The sequence below is a fragment of the Macaca mulatta genome, chromosome 19, assembly GCF_049350105.2.
Source record: "Macaca mulatta isolate MMU2019108-1 chromosome 19, T2T-MMU8v2.0, whole genome shotgun sequence".
Lineage (NCBI taxonomy): Eukaryota > Metazoa > Chordata > Mammalia > Primates > Cercopithecidae > Macaca > Macaca mulatta.
Window position 1 is genome coordinate 17,768,414 of NC_133424.1, and position 24,520 is coordinate 17,792,933.

At 54.5% G+C, this 24,520-nt stretch overlaps 3 protein-coding genes across 9 annotated transcripts in view; 2 read left to right on the forward strand and 1 right to left on the reverse strand.

The window, feature by feature from the left end:
* The window catches only part of DDA1 (DET1 and DDB1 associated 1), an 87,278-nt gene that overhangs the window by 47,326 nt on the left and 15,432 nt on the right, over window positions 1-24,520 (forward strand). The window lies entirely within an intron of this gene.
* Window positions 971-7,567, forward strand: ANKLE1 (ankyrin repeat and LEM domain containing 1). Of its 7 annotated transcripts, XM_077978282.1 has the most exons (12): window positions 982-1,348; window positions 1,423-1,575; window positions 2,011-2,116; window positions 2,227-2,365; window positions 2,584-2,652; window positions 3,019-3,321; window positions 3,448-3,625; window positions 4,770-4,929; window positions 5,029-5,158; window positions 5,716-6,794; window positions 7,122-7,209; window positions 7,521-7,567. In XM_077978282.1, exons 1-10 carry the CDS (start codon window positions 1,125-1,127, stop codon window positions 5,886-5,888), a joined length of 1,635 nt encoding a protein of 544 aa, XP_077834408.1. In that variant the 5' UTR covers window positions 982-1,124; the 3' UTR covers window positions 5,889-6,794; window positions 7,122-7,209; window positions 7,521-7,567. The 7 variants fall into 7 exon arrangements, with proteins under 7 accessions (XP_077834401.1, XP_077834404.1, XP_077834408.1 ...); XM_077978275.1 differs by having other exon boundaries at window positions 971-1,348; window positions 2,584-3,321; XM_077978278.1 differs by having other exon boundaries at window positions 974-1,348; window positions 2,584-3,321; window positions 4,770-4,927; window positions 5,018-5,158.
* ABHD8 (abhydrolase domain containing 8) lies at window positions 11,701-23,063 on the reverse strand. The gene is given in 5 exon segments (NM_001265784.1): window positions 11,701-12,325; window positions 14,074-14,290; window positions 14,460-14,630; window positions 20,515-21,286; window positions 22,873-23,063. Coding segments are annotated over 4 exon segments (1,323 nt in total). The 5' UTR covers window positions 21,279-21,286; window positions 22,873-23,063; the 3' UTR covers window positions 11,701-12,154.

Sequence of the window (24,520 nt, forward strand, 5' to 3'; positions counted from 1 at the left end):
AATAATAATAATAATAATAATAATAATAAATAAATAATAAAGACAAGGTCTCTGCCTGTAATCCCAGCAGTTTGGGAGGCTGAGGCAGGCAGATCACCTGAGGTCAGGAGCTCGAGGCCAGCCTGGCCAACATGGTGAAACCCCATCTCTACTGAAAATACAAAAATAAGCCGAGCGTGGTGGCACATGCCTGTAATCCCAGCTACTCAGGAGGCTGAGGCAGGAGAATAACTTGAACCCGGGAGGCAAATATTGCAGTGAGCCCAGATTGCGCCACTGCACTCCAGCCTGGGCAACCGAGTAAGATCTGTTTCAAAAACAACAACAACAACAACAACAACAAAAAACAAACAGACATGGCCTCACTCTGTTGCCGAGGCTGGTCTCAAACTCCTGCACTCACAAAAAGAAAGGAAAAATAACAACAAACTAGTAGCCTCAAGCGATCCTCCCGCCTCAGCCTCCCAAAGCACTATGATTAAAGGCCTGAGCCGGGCCCTCGGCCTGGGGGTTGGAAATTGAAGCCTCTATTTTATGTATGTATGTATGTATGTATTCATTTACTTGTTTATTTTCTGAGACAGAGTTTTGCTGTGTTGCCCAGGCTGGAGTGCAGTGGTGTGATCATGGCTCACTGCATCCTCGAACTTCCGGGCTTAGGAGATTCTACCAACTTAGCCTCCCAAGTAGCTGGGACCACAGGCGCAAGCCACCACGCCCGGCTAGTTTTTTGTATTTTTTGTAGGGACAGGATTTATCCAAGTTGCCCAGGCTGATCTCGAACTCCAGAGCTCAAGCAACCCTCCTGCCTGGGCCTCCCGAAGTGCTGGGATTACAGGTGTGAGCCACGGTGCCTGGCCTAAGCCTCTCATAAGGCCGTGCGCCCTCTCAGAGGCCACCCTTGCAGAAGATTCCCTGAGACTTAAAGACCTGGGGCACCCCGGACTTTCCTAATCGTAGCTCCACCCACTCGAGGCGGGTGCCTCTGCGTTTCCCGTTTTTAAATGAGATAGTGGCACACCCGGTGGCATCCTCCCGCCCGGGCTCTTATCGGCGGTCCCAGCCCTGCTTGAGCGCCTCCGGGTGTCACGGGCCTCTGCGAACACCAAAGCTCTCGAACCCCGATGTGGACCCCGGTGCGACGCGGGGCAGCCTGGCTGGGAACCCTGCTCAGCCCCGGAGAGGGTCCCCATGAGCCGAGGGGCGGAGCGGCGCATGCCCACAAGTCAGCCGCGGGAAGTAGGAAATCGACCCGACAGGCGGTGCGCTTCGGACCCCACCAGGGCATGTGCTCCGAGGCCCTCCTGGCTCGCAGGTTGCGGGCGGCGCTGCGGGAGGAGGAGCCGTGGTGAGGGCGGGGCCGGGGGCGGGCCAGGAGTGGGGGTCTTTGACCCGAGTCCACTCTGACCCCGGTGTTTGCAGGGCGGTAGAGGAGCTGCTGCGCTGCGGCGCGGACCCTAATTTGGTGCTGGAGGATGGCGCAGCTGCTGTGCACTTGGCTGCCGGAGCCCGGCACCCGCGCGGCCTGCGTTGCCTCGGGGCCCTACTGCGCCAAGGCGGGGACCCCAACGCTCGGTAAGGTAGAGCCTGGGTCCGGGGCGGGGTCTCCCCAAGCCGAAGTCTGGGAATCCGGGAAGGGGCGCCCCACCATCCCGGGCCAGGGCCTCGGAGCCCGAGGGTGGGGTTTGGGGGAGTCTTGGGGAGGGAACTTGGGGGTCTAAGGGCAGGGGCTAGGGCTCGAGGGAGGCGCTGGGGCCCCAGACCGAGGGCGGGGAATGGGGCTGCGCTAGGACCAAGGGTTTGGATCTTGTGGTGGAGCCTCCAGGGTCAGACGGGAGAGGTTTGGGTCCTGGCCTGAGGTCATAGCATCTAGGTTCCAAGGGCAGTGTCCCAGGGTGGACAGTGGAGATCAGGGGGCCGAGAACAAAGGCTCCCGGTCCCCAGAGCGGAGATCGGGGTTCCTGCCGGGAGGCTGAGTCCGCAATGACCCCTCTTGCGCTGCCGCCCCAGATCTGTCGAGGCATTGACGCCGCTGCATGTGGCCGCTGCCTGGGGCTGCCGCCGCGGCCTGGAGCTGCTGCTGAGCCAAGGAGCAAACCCGGCGCTGCGCGACCAGGTTGGGAGGCACTGCGCGGGCAAAGAAAGGCTGGGCGAGCCCAGAGGGAGGGAGGGAGGGAAAGAAGGTAAGAGGGCCTCGAGCGCCCCCTGCTGACCGCGCCCCTGTAGGACGGACTCCGGCCGCTGGACCTGGCCCTGCAGCAGGGGCACCTGGAGTGTGCGCGAGTCCTGCAAGATCTCGACACGCGGACCAGGACCCGGACCCGGATCGGGGCAGAGACCCAGGAGCCCGGGGCTGCACCTGGCAGTGAGTAGGGCCTGCAGGGCTGCTGGGGCTTGACTTCTGGACCAGTCCCTGGCATCCACTGTCTCCCCCACCCCGCCTATTGGTTCTGTCTTACGTCCACTCTCTGTGGCCAGCTTTTTCGGCCTCAGACATTCCTATCTCCTTTTTATGTCTGATCTTATTCCCATCGCTGTCTCATCCCTCCTCCTCTCCTCTCTGACCCCCACTCTCACCTGCAGCTCCAGGCCTCGCTGGATCTCCTGATGAGATGCTGGACTCCATAGCACTCCAAACGCAGCCATGCAGAGGTGACAACAGGGACATGGGCTTGGAGGCTGACCCAGGACCCCCCAGCCTCCCTGTTCCCCTTGAAATTGTGGACAAAGATGGGAGCTCAGCGTCCCCTCCAGGGCACTGGGATTACAGCTCAGATGCCTCTTTCATCACAGCGGTTGAGGTCTCTGGAGCTGAGGACCCAGCCTTGGACACTCCCCCCTGGGCTGGGTCATTGCCACCGACCAGGCAGGCACTTCTGCATGTTGTCCATGCCACCCAGAGGGTACCTAGGTCTCAGGGCACGGAGGCAGAACTGAATGCCCGTCTGCAGGCCCTGACTCTGACCCCACCAAATGCTGCTGGCTTCCAGTCCTCCCCTTCCTCCATGCCTCTCCTAGACAGGAGTCCAGCTCACAGCCCCCCACAGACACCACCCCCTGGAGCTTCTGACTGCCACGGCCTGTGGGAGCACCAGACATCCATTGATAGTGACATGGCCACGCTCTGGCTGACAGAGGATGAGGCAAGCTCTACAGGTGGCAGGGACCCTGTCGGCTGTTGCCAGCACCCGCCAGTCTCCATTGTGTCTGACTTGGAGTTGCTGCAGGGGCTCCGAGCGCTTGGTGAGAATCCTGGCCCTGTCACACCCTTCACCCGGCGATTCTACCTCCAGCGGCTGAAAGAAGCCCAGATTGCCCCTGGTTAGTCTCCCCAGGGCACGTGGAATCCAGGGAGCCTCCAGGAATCTCCCAGAGAACCCCAGCTCTCTGCCCCACTTCCCTCCCCATCTCAGAATCATCCCTTCCTCCATCTCCCTTGACTTCCAGGCCCAGAGTTTTCAGGGCACAGCCTAGAACTGGCTGCAGCCCTGCGGACAGGCTGTATTCCAGATGTCCAGGCAGATGAAGACGCGCTGGCCCAGCAGTTTGAGCAGCCAGATCCCGCCAGGAGGTGGCGGGAGGGGGTGGTGAAGTCTAGCTTCACATATTTGCTGCTGGACCCCAGGTACTTAGGGCAGGAAAGCCCCAGAAATGGAAGCTAGAAAATTTGGGGATTGGTTTTTATTCGCTGTGTACCCTTAAGAAAGGGACTGGCCCTCTCTAATCATCAGCTTCTTCTTCTTTTTCAAGACGGAGTTTCATTCTTGTTGCCAAGGCTGGAGTACAATGGTGCCGTCTCAGCTCACTGCAACCTCCACCTTCTGGGTTCAAACAATCCTCTTGTCTCAGCCTCTCAAGTAGCCGGGATTACAGGCACCCGCCACCACACCCGGCTGATATTTGTATTTTTGGTAGAGACGAGGTTTAAACATGTTGGCCAGGCTGGTCTTGAACTCCTGATCTTAGGTGATCCGCCCACCCTGGCCTCCTAAAATGCTGGAATTACAGGTGTGAGCCACCACACCAGCCTCTTTTTTTTCCTTTTTTTTTTTTTGAGGCAGAGTCTCACACTTTCACCCAGGCTGGAATGTAGTAGTGCAATCTTGGCTCACTGCAACCTCTGCCTCCTGGGTTCAAGCGATTCTTGTACCTCATCCTCCCAAGTAGTTGGGATTACAGGCATGTGCCACCATGCCTAGCTAATTTTTTTTTGTAATTTTAGTAGATATGGGGTTTCACCATGTTGGCCAGGCTGTTCTCAAACTCCCGGCCTCAAGTGATCCTCCCGCCTTGGCCTCCCAAAGTGTTGGGATTACAGGCGTGAGCCCCAGCCGGCCATGGTGGCTCACGCCTGTAATACCAGCACTTTGGGAGGCTGAGGTGGGCGGATCACGTGAGGTCAGGAGTTAGAGATGAGTGTGATCAACATGGAGAAACCCCATTTCTACTAAAAATACAAGATCAGCCAGGCGTGTTGGCACATGCCTATAATCCCAGCTATTCGGGAGGCTGAGGCAGGAGAATCGCTTGAACCTGGGAGGTGGAGGTTGCAGTGAACTGAGATCATGCCATTGGACTCCAGCCGGGAGAACAAGAGTGAAACTCTGTCTAAAAAAAAAAAAAAAAAAAAAGGAAGCTGCTGAATGTCTTTGGGGAGCCACTGCCTTTCTCTGATCCTGTAATCAGGAGTCACTAGACGTGACTTTAAGGACTGCCTCTGGGGACCACTCTATCCACTTTTCCCTGTCTGAGCTGCCCCCTTCATCCAGGGAGACTCAGGACCTGCCAGCCCGAGCCTTCTCACTGACCCCAGCTGAGCGCCTTCAGACTTTCGTCCGTGCCATCTTCTATGTGGGCAAAGGGACGAGGGCCCGGCCATATGTCCACCTCTGGGAAGCCCTTGGTCACCATGGGCGGTCAAGAAAACAGGTGTGAGGACAGGGATCAGGGTTCAGTAAGGGCAGTCAGGCCATGGGCAGGGGAGGGGATTGGGGGTGCTGACTCCGGACTCTACCCTAACCCCCCCAGGCCTGCCCCAAAGTGCATCAGATCTTGGACATCTGGGCCAGCGGTTGCGGCGTTGTGTCCCTACATTGCTTCCAGCATGTGGTCGCTGTGGAGGCTTATACACGGGAGGCGTGTATTGTGGAAGCCCTAGGTGGGTGCCTGGTACATAGAATGGGGGTCATAGGAAAAGCATTTGGCTTTCTAGTTCCCTCATTTATTTTCCTTCTGAGGGGTGTTCATTTGTTGACTGAGCAATCATTGAGCACCAACTTTGAAGCTGAACATGCATGTATTTTGCTCCACTGGTTTATCCCCACTCAAGGGCAATACACGTTGGGTTTGCTGTAACATACTTTTGTGTGTGTGTGTGAGACTCTGTCGCCCAGGCTGGAGTGTGGTGGCATGATCCCAACTCACTGCAGCCTCTGCCTCCCAGGTTCAAGCGATTCTTGTGCCTCAGCCTCCCGAGTAGCTGGGATTACAGGCACATATCACCATATCATGCCAAGCTAAGTTCTGTATTTTTAGTAGAGATGGAGTTTCACCGTGTTGGCCAGGCTGGTCTCGAACTCCTGGCCTCATGTGATCTACCCAAAGTGTTGGGATTACAGGCGTGAACCACCATACCCAGCCGCCTGCTGTCACACACTTCTGGATGAGGAGGTGTCCCCATGGCTGCCCCTGTGACCTCATATCCAATTTCTCCAGGGATCCAGACGCTCACCAACCAGAAACAAGGGCACTGCTATGGAGTGGTGGCAGGCTGGCCACCTGCTCGTCGCCGGCGCTTGGGGGTGCACCTGCTGCACCGCGCCCTCCTCGTCTTCCTGGCTGAAGGCGAGCGACAGCTTCGTCCCCAGGACATTCAGGCCCGGGGCTGAGTGCTGGGGAGTTGGCCATCCAGCCTGGGAAGAAATGTTTGAATGTTCCAGCTGCCCTGTGCTGACAGCAGCCCCCATCTCTGGTTTCAGAAGGGGTATGTGTGTGTGTAGGGAGCACCAGGGCAGCTCTCCTCCAGTCTGAGAGAGGACTTTGTTACAGATGGTACTCCTGGAGGGGGAGTAAGTAGTGAGCTCCCCGTCATGGGAGGAGGACAAGTAGGGAAGCAGAAGGTGCTTTGGAACAGTCCGGTGCTTCTGTCAGAGGCGTTTGAACCTGGGCAACTCCACCTTGAATAGGAGCTGGGTAAAATGAGGTTGAAACCTACTGGGCTGCATTCCCAGACAGTTAAAGCATTCTAAGTCACAGGATGAGGTAGGAGGTCAGCACAAGATAATGGGTCATAAAGACCTTGCTGATAAAACAGGTTGCAGTAAAGAAGCCGGCCAAAATCCACCAATACCAAGATGGCGACAAGAGTGACCTCTGGTCGTCCTCATTGCTACACTCCCACCAGCGCCATGACAGTTTACAAATGCCATGGCTGGCCAGGCGCCGTGGCTTATGCCTGTAATCCTAGCACTTTGGGTGGCCAAGGTGGGCAGATCACCTGAGGTCAGGAGTTCAAGACCAGCCTGGCCAACATGGTGAAACCCTGTCTCTACTAAAAATACAAAAATTAGCTGGGCATGGTGGCACGTGCCTGTAATCCCAGCTACTAGGTGGGCTAAGGCAGGAGGATCACTTGAACCTGGGAGGCGGAGGTTGCAGTGAGCTGAGATTGTGCCACTTTACTCCAACCTGGGCAACAGAGCGAGAGTCCATCTCAAAGAAGCAAACAAAAAAACAAATGCCGCGTCAACATCAGGATGTTACCCTTTAGATCCTATATGGTCTAAAAAGGGGAGGCGGCCGGGCGCGGTGGCTCAAGCCTGTAATCCTAGTACTTTGGGAGGCCGAGGCGGGTGGATCACGAAGTCAGGAGATCGAGACCATCCTGGCTAACATGGTGAAACCCCGTCTCTACTAAAAATACAAAAAACTAGCCGGGCGTGGTGGCGGGCGCCTGTAGTCCCAGCTACTCGGAGGCTGAGGCAGGAGAATGGCGTAAACCCGGAAGGCGGAGCTTGCAGTGAGCCGAGATCGCGCCACTGCACTCCAGCCTGGGTGACACAGCGAGACTCCGTCTCAAAAAAAATAAATAAATAAAAAATAAAATAAAATAAAAAGGAGAGGCATTAATAATCCACCCCTTGTTTAGCGTATCATCAAGAAATAACCATAAAAATGGGCAACCAGCAGCCCTGCCCTGTCTATGGAATAGCCATTCTTTTTTTTTTTTTTTTGAGACGGAGTCTCGCTCTGTCACCCAGGCTGGAGTGCAGTGGCCGGATCTCAGCTCACTGCAAGCTCCACCTCCCGGGTTTACGCCATTCTCCTGCCTCAGCCTCCCGAGTAGCTGGACTACAGGTGCCCACCACCTCGCCCGGCTAGTTTTTTGTATTTTTTAGTAGAGACGGGGTTTCACTGGGTTAGCCAGGATGGTCTCAATCTCCTGACCTCGTGATCCGTCTGTCTCGGCCTCCCAAAGTGCTGGGATTACCGGCTTGAGCCACCATGCCCGGCCGGAGTAGCCATTCTTTTATTCCTTTCGTTTCTTAATAAATTTGCTTTCACTATACTCTATGAATTCGCCCTGGATTCTTTCTAGTGTGAGATTGGAGAACCCTCTCTTGGGGTCTGGATCAGGACCCCTTTCTGGTAACACTTTGGCAGCTTGTTCCTGTCAAAATGGATAGAGCCTGCTCTTACCTCCCAGACATGGGACACCCACATGGCGGGATGGACTGGCAAATCTTCAGCTGCACTCAGGGTATCTACCCAGCTCAAGAGCCAAGGTCACTGCTACCCAGCCGTGAGACCTCGGACCAGTATTTTACCTCTCTGAGCCTGGGTTTCCTCGGTTGTACAGTGGGGGCAGTAAAGAGGTCCTACTCCAGGGGATCATTGTAAGGACGAAAGGTGGTCATGTCAGGGTTGGGCGTCACGCCTGTAATCCCGGTACTTTGGGAGGCTGAGGCGGGAGGATAGCATGAGCCCAGGAGTTTGAGACCAGCCTGGGCAACATAGCAAGACTCTATCTCTACAAAAAGTAAAAACATAAGGCAGATGTGGTGGGTGGGCCTGTGGTCCCAGTTGCTTGGGAGCCTGAGGTGGGAAGATTGCTTGAGCCTGGGAGTTGGAGGCTGCAAGGAGCTACGATCACAGCACTGTACTCCAGCCTGGGTGATATCAAGATCCTGCCTCTTAAAAAAACTATAAAAATTTAAAAATAAGGTCATGTGAGCAAAGTGTGCGGCTCAGAGCCCAAAGTGTCTAGCAGTGCAGCCCAGGCGAAAACTTTTTGGAGGAAGGGGAGGTGTGGGGGCCCTCAAGAGGCTGCCTGTGTGATGAGGCGTGAGCAGGGCCAGGACCCTCTTCAGGATCACTGTGCAACCCCAGCCTCCCTTGTTGTTTCTGGGAACCTGTTTATTCCACTATAAAATGGGATTATTGGCCGGGCTCGGTGGCTCATGCCTGTAATCCCAGCACTTTGAGAGGCTGAGGCAGGCAGATCACCTGAGGTCAGGAGTTCGAGGCCAGCCTGACCAACATGGAGAAACCCCGTCTTTACTAAAAATACAAAAATTAACCAGGCGTGGTGGCACATGCCTGTAATCCCAGCTACTTGGGAGGCTGAGGCAGGAGAATCGCTTGAACCCGGGAGGCAGTGGTTGTGGTGAGCTGAGATCGGGCCATTGCACTCCAGCCTGGGCAACGAGCAAAACTGTCTCACAAAAAAAAAAGGGGGGAGATTATTAATAATAACCCTGCAGGGCGTGGTGGCTCATGCCTGTAATCCCAGCACTTTGGGAGGCTGAAGCAGGTGGATCACCTGAGATCAGGAGTTCAAGAGCAGCCTGATCAACATGGTGAAACCCTGTCTCTACTAAATACAAAACATGAGCTGGGTGTGGTGGTGAGCGCCTGTGATTCCAGTTACTTGGGAGGCTGAGGCAGGAGAATCACTTGAACCTGGGAGGCGAAGGTTGCAATAAACCGAGATTGCGCCACTGCACCCCAGCCTGGTGAAAGAGTGAGACGCCGTCTCAAATACTTCTACTAGTACTACTACTACCACTACCACCACCACTACCACCACTACTGCTACTGTAATAACCCGACTTCCAGCGATGCTACGAAACTTCAGACCATTCATGTGCAAAGATCTTCAGTAAATACCAAGTCGCCATCCTGGTGAGACATCAGCGGTCTGGTTTCGGGCGGGCGGGCGGGCGGGACCAGGGCATTTAAGCTTCTGGAAGTCGCTTCTGCAAAGGGCCCAGTGGATTTAGGGACTTGGAGAGATCCGCCGCCTCATTGGCTTCAGGACCTGCCGGTCATCACGGCAGTTTAGCCAACCAGGTCCCGCAGGGGGCGGGCTGTGACCTGGGCCGAGTTTCCGCCGCCTCGCCACTGCTGAGCCCCTGACTGCTCCTGGGGGAATGGCTGGTATTGTGATTAGGAGTCCAGTTTCTGGAGTGGGTTTGGGCTCGACCACTTGTAATTCAGCCGAAGAAACCGTTCTCTGAGCTTCACTTTCCTCAAGTGTAAAACAGGGGCCAGGCACCCTGGCTCACGCCTGTATTCCTATCACTTTGGGAGGCCGAGGCGGGTGGATCACCTGAGGTCAGGAGTTCAAGATCAGCCTGGCCAACACGGTGAAACCCTGTCTCTACTAAAAATACAAAGATTAGCCGGGCGTGGTGGCGGGCGTCTGTAATCTCAGCTACTCAGGAGGCTGAGGCAAGAGAATCGCTTGAACCCAGGAGACTGAGGCTTCAGTGAACCAAGATTGTGCCACTGCACTCAAGCTTGGGCAACAGAGCAAGACTCTGTCTCAAAAAAAAAAAAAAAAAGTGTGAAACGGGGATGCCTCTCAGGTGCCAAATCTAATAATAAAGCCACAGGAGTTATGACACTGTGCCATCGCCCCAGAATACACAAACAGAACATTGGTAAAGAATCTAGAGCCCCCAGAAGAGATGGGATTTGTCTAACACAGGGTTTTCCAATCTTGGCCCTAATGACATTTGGGGTTGGCTTATTCTTTGATGTGGGGTCTGTCCCGTGCATTGCAGGGTGATGAACAGCGTCCCTGGCCTCCATCCACTAGAAGCCAGCAACACCCATGCACCCCCAAACATGGCGATTAAAAATGTCACCAGAAGTTGCCAATGGACACAATTGCCCCCCTGGTCTAGACTAAAGATGGAGCTCCCAAACCAGTGGGGAAAGGATAGAACGGAAGGAAAGATTTCCTCCCTCCTCCTGTAATACACAGGAACCACAGATAGGCCTAGATATACATGGATCAGAATAAAATGTAGGCGAGGTGCAGGGGCTCACGCCTGTAATCCCAGCACTTTGGGAGGCCGAGGCGGGTGGATCACGAGGTCAGGAGTTCAAGACCAGCCTGGCCAAGATGGTGAAACCCTGTCTCTACTAAAAATACAAAAAGTAGCTGGGAGCAGTGGCAAGCGTTTGTAATCCCAGCTAGTCCGGTGGCTGTGGCAGGAGAATCGCTTGAAGTGGGTGGGGGGCGGAGGTTGCAGGGAGCCGACATGGCGCCACTGTACTCCAGCCTGCGCAACAGAGTAAGACTCCGTCTCAAAAAACAAACAAACAACAACAATAACAAAAAACAAAAAAACCAAAAAACTAAAACACAGATTTGGTGGTTTCAAAAGAAAAATCTTCTTGACAAAGGTGACCCTAAACCAAGCTGAAAGATATAACATGGGGATAGTAAAATATCCTAACTTGCTGGGTGGGGTTGGATGAGTCGAATTCAATGAACCAGTGGGTGGCAGGCATTCAAAACACAGCCTGGAATACAGTGGGCACTCAATTATGGCAACTCTAATTCTATGCAGCACCTACCCCGATCTTTACCTAAACCTCGGTTGGATCTCTTCCGGCCAGGGAAGGGCTCCTCTCGTTTTTTTTGAGACGGAGTCTCGCCTTGTTGCCCAGGCTGGAGTGCAGTGGCACGATATCAGCTCCTGCAACCGCCACCTCCTAGGTTCAAGCGATTCTCCGGCCTCAGGATCCCGGAGTAACTGGGACTACAGGCGCGCGCCACCATTCCTGGCTCGTCTTTGTATTTTTTATTTTTTGACGGAGTCTCGCTCTGTTGCCCAGGCTAGAGTGCAGTGGTGCGATCTCGGCTCACTGCAAGATCTGCCTCTTGGGTTCACGCCATTCTCCTGCCTCAACCTCCCGAGTAGTTGGGACTACAGGTGCCCGCCACCACGCCCGGCTAATCTTCTGTATTTTTAGTAGAGACGGGGTTTCACCGTGTGAGCCAGGATGGTCTCGAGCTCCTGATCTCGTGATCCCCCCGCCTCGGCCTCCTAAAGTGCTGGGATTACAGGCGTCAGCCACCGCGCCACCACGTCCGGCCGGGCTCACCTCTTGTTAAGTTGCCTCCTGCCCTGGGGAATACTGTCCAAGGAGGCCCAGCTTTCTGAGGTGTGAGAGGAAATTCAGGAAGCTAACGTGGATCCCAGACATTGTCGAAGTCGATCCTGAGCTCGAGGCATCAGCCTGAGCCCAGTCTGCAGATGGGAAAACTGAGGCTCCGGGCGGTGAACACCCTGCCCTGTGGTCACCCAGCACAGGTCTGGAGACTCCGATTGTCACTTCTGTTTATTGAGTTACAGGTTGAGATGTGCAGGTTCGGTGGCGCTAGCCCCCCCATCCCTCCCACCTTGGACAAAAATAGCTCCCAGCGCCGAGGAATGGGGGGTAGGGAGGGTCTCGGGCAACGGGATGGGGCCCCGAGGGTCCCCGTGGGGATCGTGGGTCCCAGGATCAAGCACGGCTGACACGGAAGACAGAGAGCGGGGTGGGGGGCCTGCCTCGACCGTGGCGTCGTGGGGAAAGTGGGGGAGAGCTTCTGTACAAGGTCATCTTCCGCGAGGGTCCCGGCTGCAACCCCGAAACGCCGATGGGCCCCGCGGGACCGAAGCAGAGAGCGGAGTGTCCGCTGGGCTCTCTCAGATGCCACGCCCCGCCCAGCCAGCCTGGGGACGTCTCCCTGACCTGGCCCCGCCCACCGGAGCGAACGGCCCGCCCAGGTGGTCTGCGCTGCAGACCCGGCGCAGGCTCCGGCCTCCTCCTGCTGCGGCTGTGCTCACCAAGCGATGCCCCGCCGACCCGGCGTTTACTTCTTGTCTTCTGGAGGCGCCGGCAGTGGCTCGGGCAGAGCCTTGGGCGAGGGCTCGGGCTCCCAGAGCAGGAATTCGTGGAGCAGCGTGTTGACTGTCTCGGGGCATTCCAGCATCACCATGTGGCTGCCCTCGTCGATGAGCTTCAGGAATGCCAGGAGCAGGATCTGCAGAAGACGCGGGGCTCAGGGTAGGCGGGGGCAGGAGGGTGGAGCGAGAGGCCAGGCTTCCCTGGGACTCCGCCATCCACACTTGGCCCGCAGCATCCAAAAGTCCCTCCTCCCATCTACCCTGCATCTCTCCACTTCCACTCAAGGGGGAGCTAGAGGATGGCCTGTCGCCCTGCTGGAGCCGAACTAGGCATCCAGCATTCATCCAGAATTCAGGCATTTATCCAGAATTCAGGCATCCAGCATTTATTAAGTGTGTACAGCACGCCCGGAGAAGGATTTTCTTTTTTCTTTCTTTTTTTTTTTTTCTGGAGGCGGAGTCTTGCTCTGTCACCCAGGCTGGAGTGCAGTGGCGCAATCTCGGCTCACTCCAACATCTGCCTCCTGGGTTCAAGTGATTCTCCTGCCTCAGCCTCCCGAGTAGCTGGGATTACAGGCACGCGCCACCACACCCGGCTTATTTTTGTATTTTTAGTAGAGACGGGGTTTCACCATGTTGGCCAGGCTGGTCTCCAACTCCTGACCTGAGGTGATCTGCCCGCCTCGGTCTCCCAAAGTGCTGGGACTACAGGTGCGAGCCACCGCGCCTGACCTGGAGGAGGATCCAACATTAGGAGCTGGATCATTCTTTGCTGGTGGGGGTGGGAGGTAGCTGGTGTGGGGCTGCTATCCTGCGCATTTGTAGGGTGTTGAGCGGCATCCCTGGCCTCCATCCACCAGATGCCAGTAGTACCCCCTCCCCCTCAGTCATGACACCCAAAAATGTCTCCATGCATTTCCACGTGTCCTTTGGGGGCAAAATCTTCCTTAGTTAAGAACCACCAGTACAGAGCTATACTTTAATTTTTTTTTTTTTTCGAGAAATGAGGTCTTGCTCTGTCGCCCAGGCTGGAGCGCAGTGGTGCAAGTATGGCTCACTGCAGCCTTGAACTCCTGGGTTCAACCGATCTGCCCCACTCAGCCTCCCAAGTTGCAGCAATTATCTGCGTGAACCACCTCGCCAGGCTAGTATCCAAGGCTATTCTTTTTTTTTTTTTTTTTTTGAGACGGAGTCTCGCTCTGTCGCCCAGGCTGGAGTGCAGTGGCGCGATCTCGGCTCACTGCAAGCTCCGCCTCCCGGGTTCACGCCATTCTCCTGCCTCAGCCTCCCTAGTAGCTGGGACTACAGGCGCCCGCCACTGCGCCCGGCCAATTTTTTGTATTTTTAGTAGAGATGGGGTTTCACCGTGGTCTCGATCTCCTGACCTCGTGATCCGCCCGCCTCGGCCTCCCAAAGTGCTGGGATTCCAGGCGTGAGCCACCGCGCCCGGCTAGTATCCAAGGCTATTCTAAGTACTAAGGATCCCCAGACTCTTTCTAATCTGAACTCGCTAATTAGAGTTTCTAATCTAAAGATCCCCTGGTGCCGGTCTCCTAGAACTATATAGTCACCGGTCTCTTATACAAATCCTCCGCTGTGAGGAGAGCCTTCTTACATGCGGTGGGGGAACGGTGCATAATTGCTAACACCTGTCCAGGGCAGCCCTGCTTTCTAGATTATACCTTTGATGCTAGACCTAATGCTCCTGTTTGCCTGGGGTCAGAACAAGATGCAGCATCTAGACACCATGCCCACCCGGCGACCACGCTCCCTCGGGAAGAAAGCACGCCCTCCAAACACTACCACGCCCCCCGCAGAGGCCACGCCCCTCCTGGGCTGCACCCTGGGGATTTGTAGCTGTGGCGCCCCGGGTGCCCTCCTCTACCTCAGCCATCCGCTGGTCTTCCTCTACGGGCACAAACTTATCGTGCATGCCGTGGACAAGCAGGACCGGCACGGTGAGCTCGGCGTGGTAGACCTCGTCGCCCTCTGGCCAGTACTGGCCGCTCATCATGGCCCGGAGCACGAAGGATGACACGTTGAAAGCGTTGCCCTCCTTTAACAGCTGCTTCTCCTTGGCTCCTTGGCGGGCGAAGCCGGCCCTGGTGGTGGTAGAGGCACCGCTAGAGCCTCTCACGCCAGCCCGCCTGCCGCGGGGTGCCCCCGATGCCAGCCCTCCTCCCAGCAGTACAGCCCCCCTCCCGTCCAACTCGAGCAGACGCCTGGGTTCGCCAGGGCCAGGATCACGGCCTTTGGGATGGGGGCACTCACTTGAGAAAGCTCCAGGCCAGGCAGGGTGACAAACAGTGCAGGACGCAGGTGGGCATGTTGAAGATTGAGCAGAAGCTGGGCTCCAGCGCCGTAGGGCCCCCGCCATTGATCATGATGACCTTGTGCACTAGGTCTGGGTACTCATGTGCCAGGAATGTGCAGAAAGAGACACTGCCCGGAATGGGTGGGGTGATGGGAGGATTGAAGGGAGGCGGTCAGCAGGATACAAGCAGTGACCATTTTGTTTTGTTTTGTTTTGTTTTTGTTTGAGACAGAGTTTTACTCTGTCGCCCAGGCTGGAGTGCAGTGGCTCGATCTTGGCTCACTGCAACCTCTGCCTCCTGGGTTCAAGCGATTCTCCTGCCTCAGTCTCCCGAGTAGCTGGGATTGCAGCCGCACACCACCACACCCAGATAATTTTTGTATTTTTAGTAGAGATGGGGTTTCACCATGTTGGTCCGGCTGGACTTGAATTCCTGACCTTAGGTGATCCAGCCGCCTTGGCCTCCCAAAGTGCTGGGATTACAGACATGAGCCACTGCGCCTGGCTTGGTTTGTTTTTGTTTTTGTTTTTGAGACGGAGTCTCAATCTGTTGCCCAGGTTGGAGTACAGTGATGCAATCTCAGCTCACTACAACCTCTGGCTCCCAGGTTCAACTGATTCTCCTTCCTCAGCCTCCTGAGTAGCTGGGAGTACAGGCGTTCACCACTACACCTGGCTAATTTTTGTATTTTTTAGTAGACACAGGGTTTCAGCATGTTGCTCAGGCTGGTCGAGAACTCCTGACCTCAAGTGATCTGCCCACCTTGGCTTCCCAAAGTGCTGAGATTACAGGCGTGAGCCACTGGGACTGGCCTGTTCTGTTTTTAAGACAAGGTTTTGCTGTCACCTACGCTGGAGTGGTGCAGTGGCATAATCATAGCTCCCTGCAGCCTTGACTTCCTGGGCTCAAGTGATCCTCCCACCTCAGCCTTCTGAGTAGTTGGGACTACAGGCATGTGCCACCATGCTCGGCTAATTTTTAAAAATTTTTATGGCCAGGCGCAGTGGCTCACGTATGTAATCCCAGCACTTTGGGAGGCCAAGGCGGGCGGATCACGAGGTCAGGAGATCGAGACCATCCTGGCTAACATGGTAAAACCCCGTCCCTGCTAAAAATACAAAAAATTAGCTGCGCATGGTGGCGGGCGCCTGTAGTCCCAGCTACTCGGGAGGCTGAGGCAGGAGAATGGCAAGTACCTGGGAGGCTGAGCTTGCAGTGAGCCGAGATCGTGCCACTGCACTCCAGCCTGGGCGACGAGCAAGATTTCAGCTCAAAAAAAAAAAAAAAAAAATTTTATAAAGACAGGATCTCCTTATGTTGGCTAAGCTTATGTTGGCTAAGCTGGTCTTGAACTCCTGGGCTCAAGCGATCGATCCTCTGGCCTTAGCCTCCCAAAGTGCTGGGATTACAGGTGTGAGCTGTGACACCCAGCCTGGTGAGGGGGTTCGTGTCCTCCCCGTACCCAGAAGGTTCAAGAAGAACCTTGAAAGCCAAGATTCTTCCCCTGGGGTCCATGGACACCTGAAGGGGTGAGGGATGGGGGCGGCCTCTCAAATACCGTGAAAGTGTGAGATTGAGTGTTGAGGATGGAACTTATTTTGAAGAGAGAATCTGGATCCAGAAGCTTCACCAGACTTTTTATTTTAATTTTTAAAAATTTTTGTAGAGATGGGGGTCTCACTATGTTGCCCAGGCTGGTCTTGAACTCCTGGGCTCAAGTGATCCTTTCACCTTGGCCTTCCAAAGTGTTGAGATTATAGAGCCACTGTGCCTGGCTCTCATCAGATTCTGAAAGTCACCATGACCCGAAAGCAGTAAGAATTACTCATCAGCAAGTGTTAGGAAAGCAATCTGATTAAACAAATGCTTCTGGCTGCCCAGAGGAGGTCACGGTTTCCTACTATCCCTTCCTTTTTAGGATGTTCCACCACCTGCCTCTGGGCAAGACATATCTGTCTTCCTTATACAAGATGGAAGGGCATGGCCTGAGGAGCCCCCAAAGTTCAGTTCCTCATTCCTACTAAAGCAGGGATCAGCAAACTATGTATGGCCTCTGGGCTAGTCATTTGCTTTTGTAAATACAGTTAACACTTTTGGAGATTTGAAAAATGTTTTCTAAATAAAGTTTTTGTTTTTTGTTTTTTTTCTTCTGAGACAGAGTCTCACTGTGTCACCCAGGCTGGAGCACAGTGGCATGATCTCGGCTCTCTGCAACCTCCACCTCCCGAGTTCAAGCGATTATCCTGCCTCAGCCTCCCAAGTAGCTGGGATCACAGGCGCCCGCCACTATGCCTGGCTAATTTTTGTATTTTTAGTAGAGACGGGATTTCACCATGTTAGTTAGGCTGGTCTCGAACTCCCGACCTTGGGCGATCTGCCCACCTTGGCCCCCCAAAGTGCTGGGATTAGAGGCGTGAGCCACCGTGCCTGGCCAAAAAATGTTTCCTAAATAAAGTTTTATCAGAAGTTCCAACAGTGACTGTATGACCTGCAAACCTAAAATATTCGCTATTTGACCCTTTAAGGAAATGTTTGCCAGTCCCTGCCATAATGAAGAAAGGATACAGATAGGAGTCAGGCAGACGTGATTGTGTCGGGGACTTCCTGTATGTCTTTGGGCAGGTTGCTTCACCTCTCTGAGCTTCAGCCTCCACATTCCTGAAGTTGTAAATGTGCTGACCTCATAGCATTGTTATGGGGTCATGGGAACTATTATAGGTGGGTGTTTTTTGTTTTCTTTTTCTGGAGACAGAGTCTTGCCCTGTTGTCCAGGCTGGAGTGCAATGGTGCAATCTCGGCTCACTGCAACCTCCGCCTCATGGGTTTGAATGATTATCCTGCCTCAGCCTCCTGAGTAGCTGGGATTACAGGTGCCTGTCAGCACACCCAGCTAATTTTTGTATTTTTAGTAGAGACAGGGTTTCACCATTTTGGCCAGGCTGGTCTTGAACTCCTGACCTCGTGATCCGCCTGCCTCAGCCTCTGAAAGTGCTGGGATTACAGGTGTGAGCCACTGTGCCTGGCAGGTGGATGCTCATTTAATTAGAGGAATACTTTATCATAAGCATCAACTTTTGAGTATGTTATCATATAAACAAATATAAACAAATAAGAGCTGTTACCTCTCAGTCTGGATTCCTTTCTTTTAGATACTTATGTAACTTCCTTGTTTTCTTTTTTTACTTTTTAATTTTTTGTAGAGATAAGATCTTGCTTATGCTGCCCAGGTTGGTCTTCGGCAACTCCTCAGCTACAGCAGTCCTCCCACCTCAGCCTCCCAAAGTGTTGGGATTACAGGTGTAAGCCACCACACCTGGCCACTTATTTATTTTTCTTTTTTTCCTCTTTTTTCTGTTTTTAAAATTTTTGAGACAGAGTCTCACTCTGTTGCCCAGGCTGGAGTTCAGTGGCACGTTCTTGGCTCACTGCAAGCTCCGCCTCCTGGGTTCATGCCATTCTCCTGCCTCAGCCTCCCGAGTAGCTGGGACTACAGGCGCCCACCATCATGCCTGGCTAATTTTTTGTATTTTTAGTAGAGACGGGGTTTCACCGTGTTAGCCAGGATGGTCTCGATCTCCTGACCTCGTGATCTGCCCTCCTCGGCCTCCCAAAGTGCTGGGATTACAGGTGTGAGCCACTGCGCCCGGCCTCTTTTTCTTGTCTAATTGCATAGGCTAGAATCTCTAAAACAGTGGTGCTCAACCCACCTGGCTGTTCCAATCTTGCCTTTCTTCCTGGATAAGGGAAAGAATGAGGCCACTTGGTAGTGGTCAAGCCCTGGGGACCAAGCCTTCCATGGAAGGGTTATTGGTAAGTTTTAGGTTATATTATCTGCCCTTTAAGCAGGAGTGAATTTCAGTAACCTATGCCTTTGTAAATGCCTAGAATTTACAGGATTCCAATGAGCCCTTCCTGAATGCACAGGGATCTCCAGGGCAGCTGAGTTTTGAACTTAGTCTAAGGCAGTGGTTCTCAGCCAGGGGTAATTCTGCCCACCAGTGCACATTTGGCAACTTCTGAAGACATTTTTGACTGTCATGATCAACACTAGATTGTGTAGTTGCATCAACTGTGCAGAAGCCAGGGATACTACTAAACATCCTAAAGCCCCCCACAGGAAAAAAAAAATAACCTGGCCAAAAATGTTAGTGCTGGGATTAAACAACACTGCTTTTTTTTTTTTTTTTTTTTTTTTTGCGGAGTCTCACCTTGTTGCTCAGGCTGGAGTGCAGTGGTGTGATCTCCGCTCACTGCAACCTCTGCCTCCCAGGTTCAAGTGATTCTCCTGCCTCAGACTCCCGAGTTGCTGGGATTACAGGCACACACCATCATGCCTGGCTAATTTTTTGTACCTTTAGTAGAGATGGGGTTTCACCATGTTGGCCAAGCTGGTGTTGAACTCCCGACCTCAAGTGATCTGTCTGCTTTGGCTTCCTAAAGTGCTACGATTACAGGCATGAGCCACTGCACCTGGCCTGAGCAACACTGCTTTAGAACAATGTGAAATAATATCAGTGATGATGGAAATCCCTGTCTGAACACATATGTTAATGGGAGCTTTCAGCCTGGTATAGTGGCTCATACCTATTATCCCACCATGTCGGGAGGCCAAGGAGGGAGGATGGCTTGAGCCCAGGAGTTCAAGACCAGCTTGGGCAACATAATGAGACCCCCGCCATCTCTACATAATTTTTTTTAAACTTGAAAATTGGCTGGGCCCGGTGGCTCACGCCTGTAATCCCAGCACTTTGGGAGGCTGAGGAGGGAGGATCACGAGGTCGGGAGATCGAGACCATCCTGGCTAACATGATGAAACCCTGTCTCTACTAAAAATACAAAAAATTAGCCAGGTGTGGTGGCGGGTGCCTGTAGTCCCAGCTACTCAGGAGGCTGAGGCAGGACAGTGTCATGAATCTGGGAGGTGGAGCTTGCAGTGAGCCAAGATCTCATCACTGCATTCCAGCCTGGGGGACCCAGCGAGACTCCATCTAAGAAAAAAGAAAAAATTAAGGCTGAGCACAATGACTCACACCTGTAATCCCAGCACTTTGGGAGGCTGAGGTGCGAAGACCACTTGAACCCAGGAGTTAAAGAACATCTTGTTCTTTAATAAGATGTAATATAGTGAGACACTATCTCTATTTAAAAGAAAAAGTAAAAAATAATAAAAAATGGGATTTTTTTTCAAGGGGAAAAATTAGGATTTTTGTTTGTTTGTTTTAAGAGATAGGGTTTTGCCATGTTGTCCAGGCTCATCTCCAGTGATCCATCTACAAGTGTGGACCACTGTGCCTGGCCCTTTTTTTTTTTTTTTTTTTTTTTTTTTTTTTTTTAAAGAGAGACAGGGTCTTGCCATGTTGCCCAGGCTGGAGTGCAGTGGTGTGATCACAGTTCACTGCAGCCTCAACCTCCCAGGCTCAAGCGATCTCCTGCCTCAGCCCCTTAAGTAGCTGGAACTATATGTGTGCACCTCCTCACCTAGCTAATTTTTGTACTTTTTGCAGAGCTAGGGTCTCCCTATGTTGCCCAGGCTGGTCTTGAACTCCTTGCCTCAAGATATCCTCCTGCCTTGGCCCCCCAAAGCACTGGGATTACAGGCATCAGCGGCATCTGGACTGAAAATTCAGTTTTTTGTTTTTTGTTTTTTTTGAGACTGAGTCTCACTCTGTCACCCAGGCTGGAGTACAGTGGTGCAATCTTGGCTCACTGCAACCTCCACCTCCCTGGTTCAAGCGATTATCCTGCCTCAGCCTCCCCAGTAACTGGGACTACAGGTGCGTGCCACCATGTCTGGCTAATTTCTGTATTTTTGGTAGAGACGGGGTTTCACCACCTTGGCCAGGCTGTTCTCGAACACCAGACCTCGGGTGATCCGTCCGCCTCGGCTTCCCAAAGTGCTGGGATTACAGGCGTGAGCCACAGGGCCCAGCCAAAAACTCAGTATTTTGTGACTGTCAGTCTCTGCTGACCCCCATCCCTCACCCCCACCCCACGTGCCAGGGTTCACTTACCCGTAGGAATGGCCGATGAGCACGTTTCGCTTCTTGGCATAGCGCTTGAAGATCGCTCGCATGTCCTCAGCCAGCGCATAGAAGGTGTAGGCTGCGGCCACCTGGGGCGCAGAGCTGGCCCCGTGGCCCGCCAGGTCAGGAGCCACCACCTCATAGCCTAGGCGCACAAAGAAGTCCAGTTGCTCCTTCCAGATGGCCAGGGAACCGCCGACACCATGGATGAAAAACAGCACCACGTCGGCCTGGGCGCCTTTGCAGCTAGTGATGCGCTTCTCACAGTCAATATGGATGGTCCTCTTGGGGCGCCGGGCTCGCCGCCGCCGCCCGCCACTGCCACTGCCGCTGCCGCTGCCGCTGCCGCTGCCGGGGGCCGAGCGGCCATCGCTGCCCGCTGGATCGGCCAGCTCCACCTCCAGGGCGGCCGGCGGCTCCCCAGAGCCATTCTGCCCGTGCAGGAGGTCGGCTCGAGGGGCTCGGCCCAGGTTTTCCACCAGCAACCGCCCATTGCGGTACACGGTGATCCGGCGCTGACAGCGGACCAAGCCAGAAAGGTCCCCCTGGGCTGCATCCGAGGATGCGGATAATGGCGGAGGTGCGGCAGCGGCCGGGGCGGGTCCTGCATGCTTCACTCGCAGCACGCGTCCGGGCTTGACCTCTACAAAGGTGTAGCCATCGCTGGACTCGACGCTCTCCAATGGCCCCACGGCGTTGGGGGGCGTGCCCAGCAGGCAACAGAAGATACCGTCGGTCACCCCGGTCAGCATGGTGTGTCCTGTGAGTGGGGACAGCAGCCAGTTCAGGTGCTGTCTCAATGAGAACCCTCTACCCTGAGCGTTAGCAGAACCCTTGTAGACTCCAGTTTGGGGAGTGCCAGAGCAAGTGAGCCATGGCACTGAGGGGTGTGTGTGTGTGTGTGTGTGTGTGTGTGTGTGTGTGTGTGTCTGTGTGTGTGTTTGAGACCGTCTCACTTTGTCATCCAGGCTGGAGTGCAGTGGCAGTATCTCGGCTTACTGCAACCTCCCCCGCCTGGGTTCAAGCGATTCTCCTGCCTCAGCTTCCTCAGTAGCTGGGATTACAGGCAGGTGCCACCATGTCTAGCTAATTTTTGTATTTTCTGTAGAGATGGGGTTTCACCATGTTGGCCAGGCTGGTCTTGAATTCCTGACCTCAAATGTTCCGCCTGCCTCGGCCTCCCAAAGTGCTGGGATTACAGGTGTGAGCCATCCTGCCCTGAGATGTTTGGTCTGGGCAGTGCCTTTGTGGTAGTCAGACACCCTCCTGGGCCACCTAGTCTATCCTCAGAAAGAGGTGGCTATGGCTTACCCCATAGGGTGTCCACAGGGAAGGTGGTGGGGTCTGGTGGGGGATGTTCCTGGAGAAGGGGACATTCTGGCAAACATGGACCAGCCTGAAGACACCCCCTCCCCACAAGCTGGAGTTTATACCATTTATGGCCTCCTAAGTCATTCATTCAGGTATACACTAACTTACTCATTCAGGTATGCACTAACTCACTAACTCATCCAGGTATACACTCACTAACTCACATATCCCCATGGCCTCCTAAGGCATCTAAAATGTGCAAATCTTTGGTGAGCCCCCAGTGAGACTCCTGGCTCTGAATCTGACTCCTGAAAGATGAGGCCCTGGGAGAGGGGGTTGGGAACTGAGCCACAGAAAGCCTTGCTTAGCTCCTCTAGACCGGGGTGAGCCGGGGTCTGTTTCATAGAGGGCCAAGCTGAGACCCAGATACTCTGAGAGGAAGCTAGACTCTGAACTTCCTCCTTGGCACTCTGGATTCTGGGGATCTGCTACACAAGTCCTCGGAGGTGGAGAAGAGGATGGGAAAGGCAAGGCCCTGGCTGGGGGCCTCCAAGCCTCCATCCCACTCCTTGGGCCACCCCCGCCCCCGTGTCCATGGCAACCACAGGCGGTTACATAACCTAAGGGGGGATACCCGAGCAGTGCACCCCCATTGTCTAGGTGTCTAGGGCCTGGAGATGGGGCCAACTGCCTGCCTGCCCCCTACCCCAGGTTGGGCGCCGCTAAGGTAACGCACGCCCGAGACTGAGCCCGCAGTGGCCCCAGACATACTGGGGGAGAAGCAGACTGTGCCCCGCACCTCGAGTGGGGCCCTAATCCCGGATTGCAGAGGGCAACGCACAGGCGCCACCCCAGTCCCGCTTCCCCGCCCCTGGCCCCCGCCTTCCAGGTGTTCGTCATTCCTGCAGGGGGGTCGAGCCCACTGGGGCTCCGTGGCTTCCTAGGAGCCCAAACGCGGGGTTGGTGGACACCACTCCTCCGAAGTGGAGGCCCCGGGGCTTCGATCTCTCCTTTTGGGGCCCGCTCCCCGCTCACCTCATCGAGGGCCGCGGGGCCCGGGTCGGGGCGGAGGGGTCCCAGGCGGAGAAGCCAGCGTCCGCCTGCTGGCGCCGTTTACATGGTGGCGCGGGGTCAGGCCGGGTGCGTCTACGCGGGCGGGCACTGGCCCCCGGCGGTCAGCACAGGGGCATCCCGCGGCCGCGGAAAGAGCCGGCCCTTTAAGTTCCTCCCCCGAGTAGGCGGAGCCATGTGCCGACGGGCGGGCACTTCGGCCTATCGCAGCTGCGGATTGACCTGGCCTAGTTACAAGCCCAATCAGAGGCGGCAGTTCCGGAGAGGAGGCGGGCTCTGGGAGCAACAACCCCGCCCCTTTGGTGGTGCACCGAGGTTGCGGGAGGATGGGGCCTGGCTCAAGGCGGAGAAGGGGGTTGCAGTCTAAAGTCTGAGGGACGCCTGGGAGTGCGCGGCCGGGGCCCTCTCTCTGCAAATGGGTCTCCCAAGCCCCTGCCTCCCAGCCCCTGCCTCCGAATTGTCCTGTTCCTCTCCAAACGAGGCTCCCACACTCTTCTCTCCGTATCGACCTTTCCATTCTAGAAGCAGAGACTCCAAGATCTTTTTCCAGTCTCCAGTGGGGAAACTGAGGCTCATAAAGGGCACAAGAACATAAATCAAGCAAGGGGCAAAGCTGGGACTTGAACCCAAGGCTGTGTAATTCCAAGCCCTGGGAACCATTATTTGCTAACCTCCCTCACCCCACCCCCATCCCCTGCACCCCTTTTTTTTTGGTAGGGACGAGGTCTCGCTATGTTGCCCAGACTAGTCTCGAACTCCGGGCATTAAGCAATCCTCTCGCCTACGGCTTCACCAAAGGGCTGAGATTACAGGCGTGAGCCATCGTGACGGGCTTCTCTAAAGCTTTCAAGGAAAGTCTTAGAGCTGTGGGTAATTAGAGAGTTTGAATTTCATAATCAGCCGATTTAACCTATGGCTGCCATGGTTCTGAGGAGGGCTGATAGCAAGAGGCAGGCATCCCAGCTCTGTGGTGCCGGCGGGGCCACGGTAGGCCCTCGGGAGAGCTCAGGTCTCAAATCCAGCCTCTGCCCTTTGCTGAGGTGTGACCTTGGGCAAGTTACTTCACGTTCCTGAGCCTCTGTTTATTTCTTTATGAAATTAATCCTCTCATAAGTTTACTATGCAGGTAAAGCACTCATCAGTGTCATGCATATAACAAGTGCTCCATATATTATGGGCGTTATTGTAGTGGTGATGTTTTGCTAAATGATGCTACAGGTAGGATGGGCTTCGGGGGACGAGGGGTTAAATGCTCCTTGCTGCTTGGCCACTCCCATCCCCTGGAATTTGCTGCCAGAGCTGGATTCCGTCCAGACACCTACTCTTGCCCACTAAGGGCACTTCTGGGAGACTATACAGTTTATTCATTTAGCAAGCACCTCTCTGTATCAACCCCAAGCTGGCACTTGTAGGGATACAGCCCCAGGCCCCTGGCCCTTGAGAAGCCCCTGAACTTGGGAGAGAGTCAAGGGAAGGCAGCTGGGCCAGAAGAATGGACAGCGGTTGAGAGAAGAGGACTCCAATTTTTTTTTTTTTTTTTTTTTTTGAGAAAGGATCTCACTCCGTTGCCCAGGCTGGAGTGCATTGGCGCTGTCATTGCTCACTACAGCCT

Coding starts and splice junctions, on each gene's coding strand:
- ANKLE1 (XM_077978278.1), top strand. CDS start 1,125: ATGTGGACCCCGGTGCGACGCGGGGCAGCCTGGCTGGGAACCCTGCTC. Junction 3,626..4,769: donor TATTTGCTGCTGGACCCCAG/GTACTTAGGGCA, acceptor CCCTTCATCCAG/GGAGACTCAGGACCTGCCAG. Junction 4,928..5,017: donor CCATGGGCGGTCAAGAAAAC/AGGTGTGAGGAC, acceptor GGACTCTACCCT/AACCCCCCCAGGCCTGCCCC.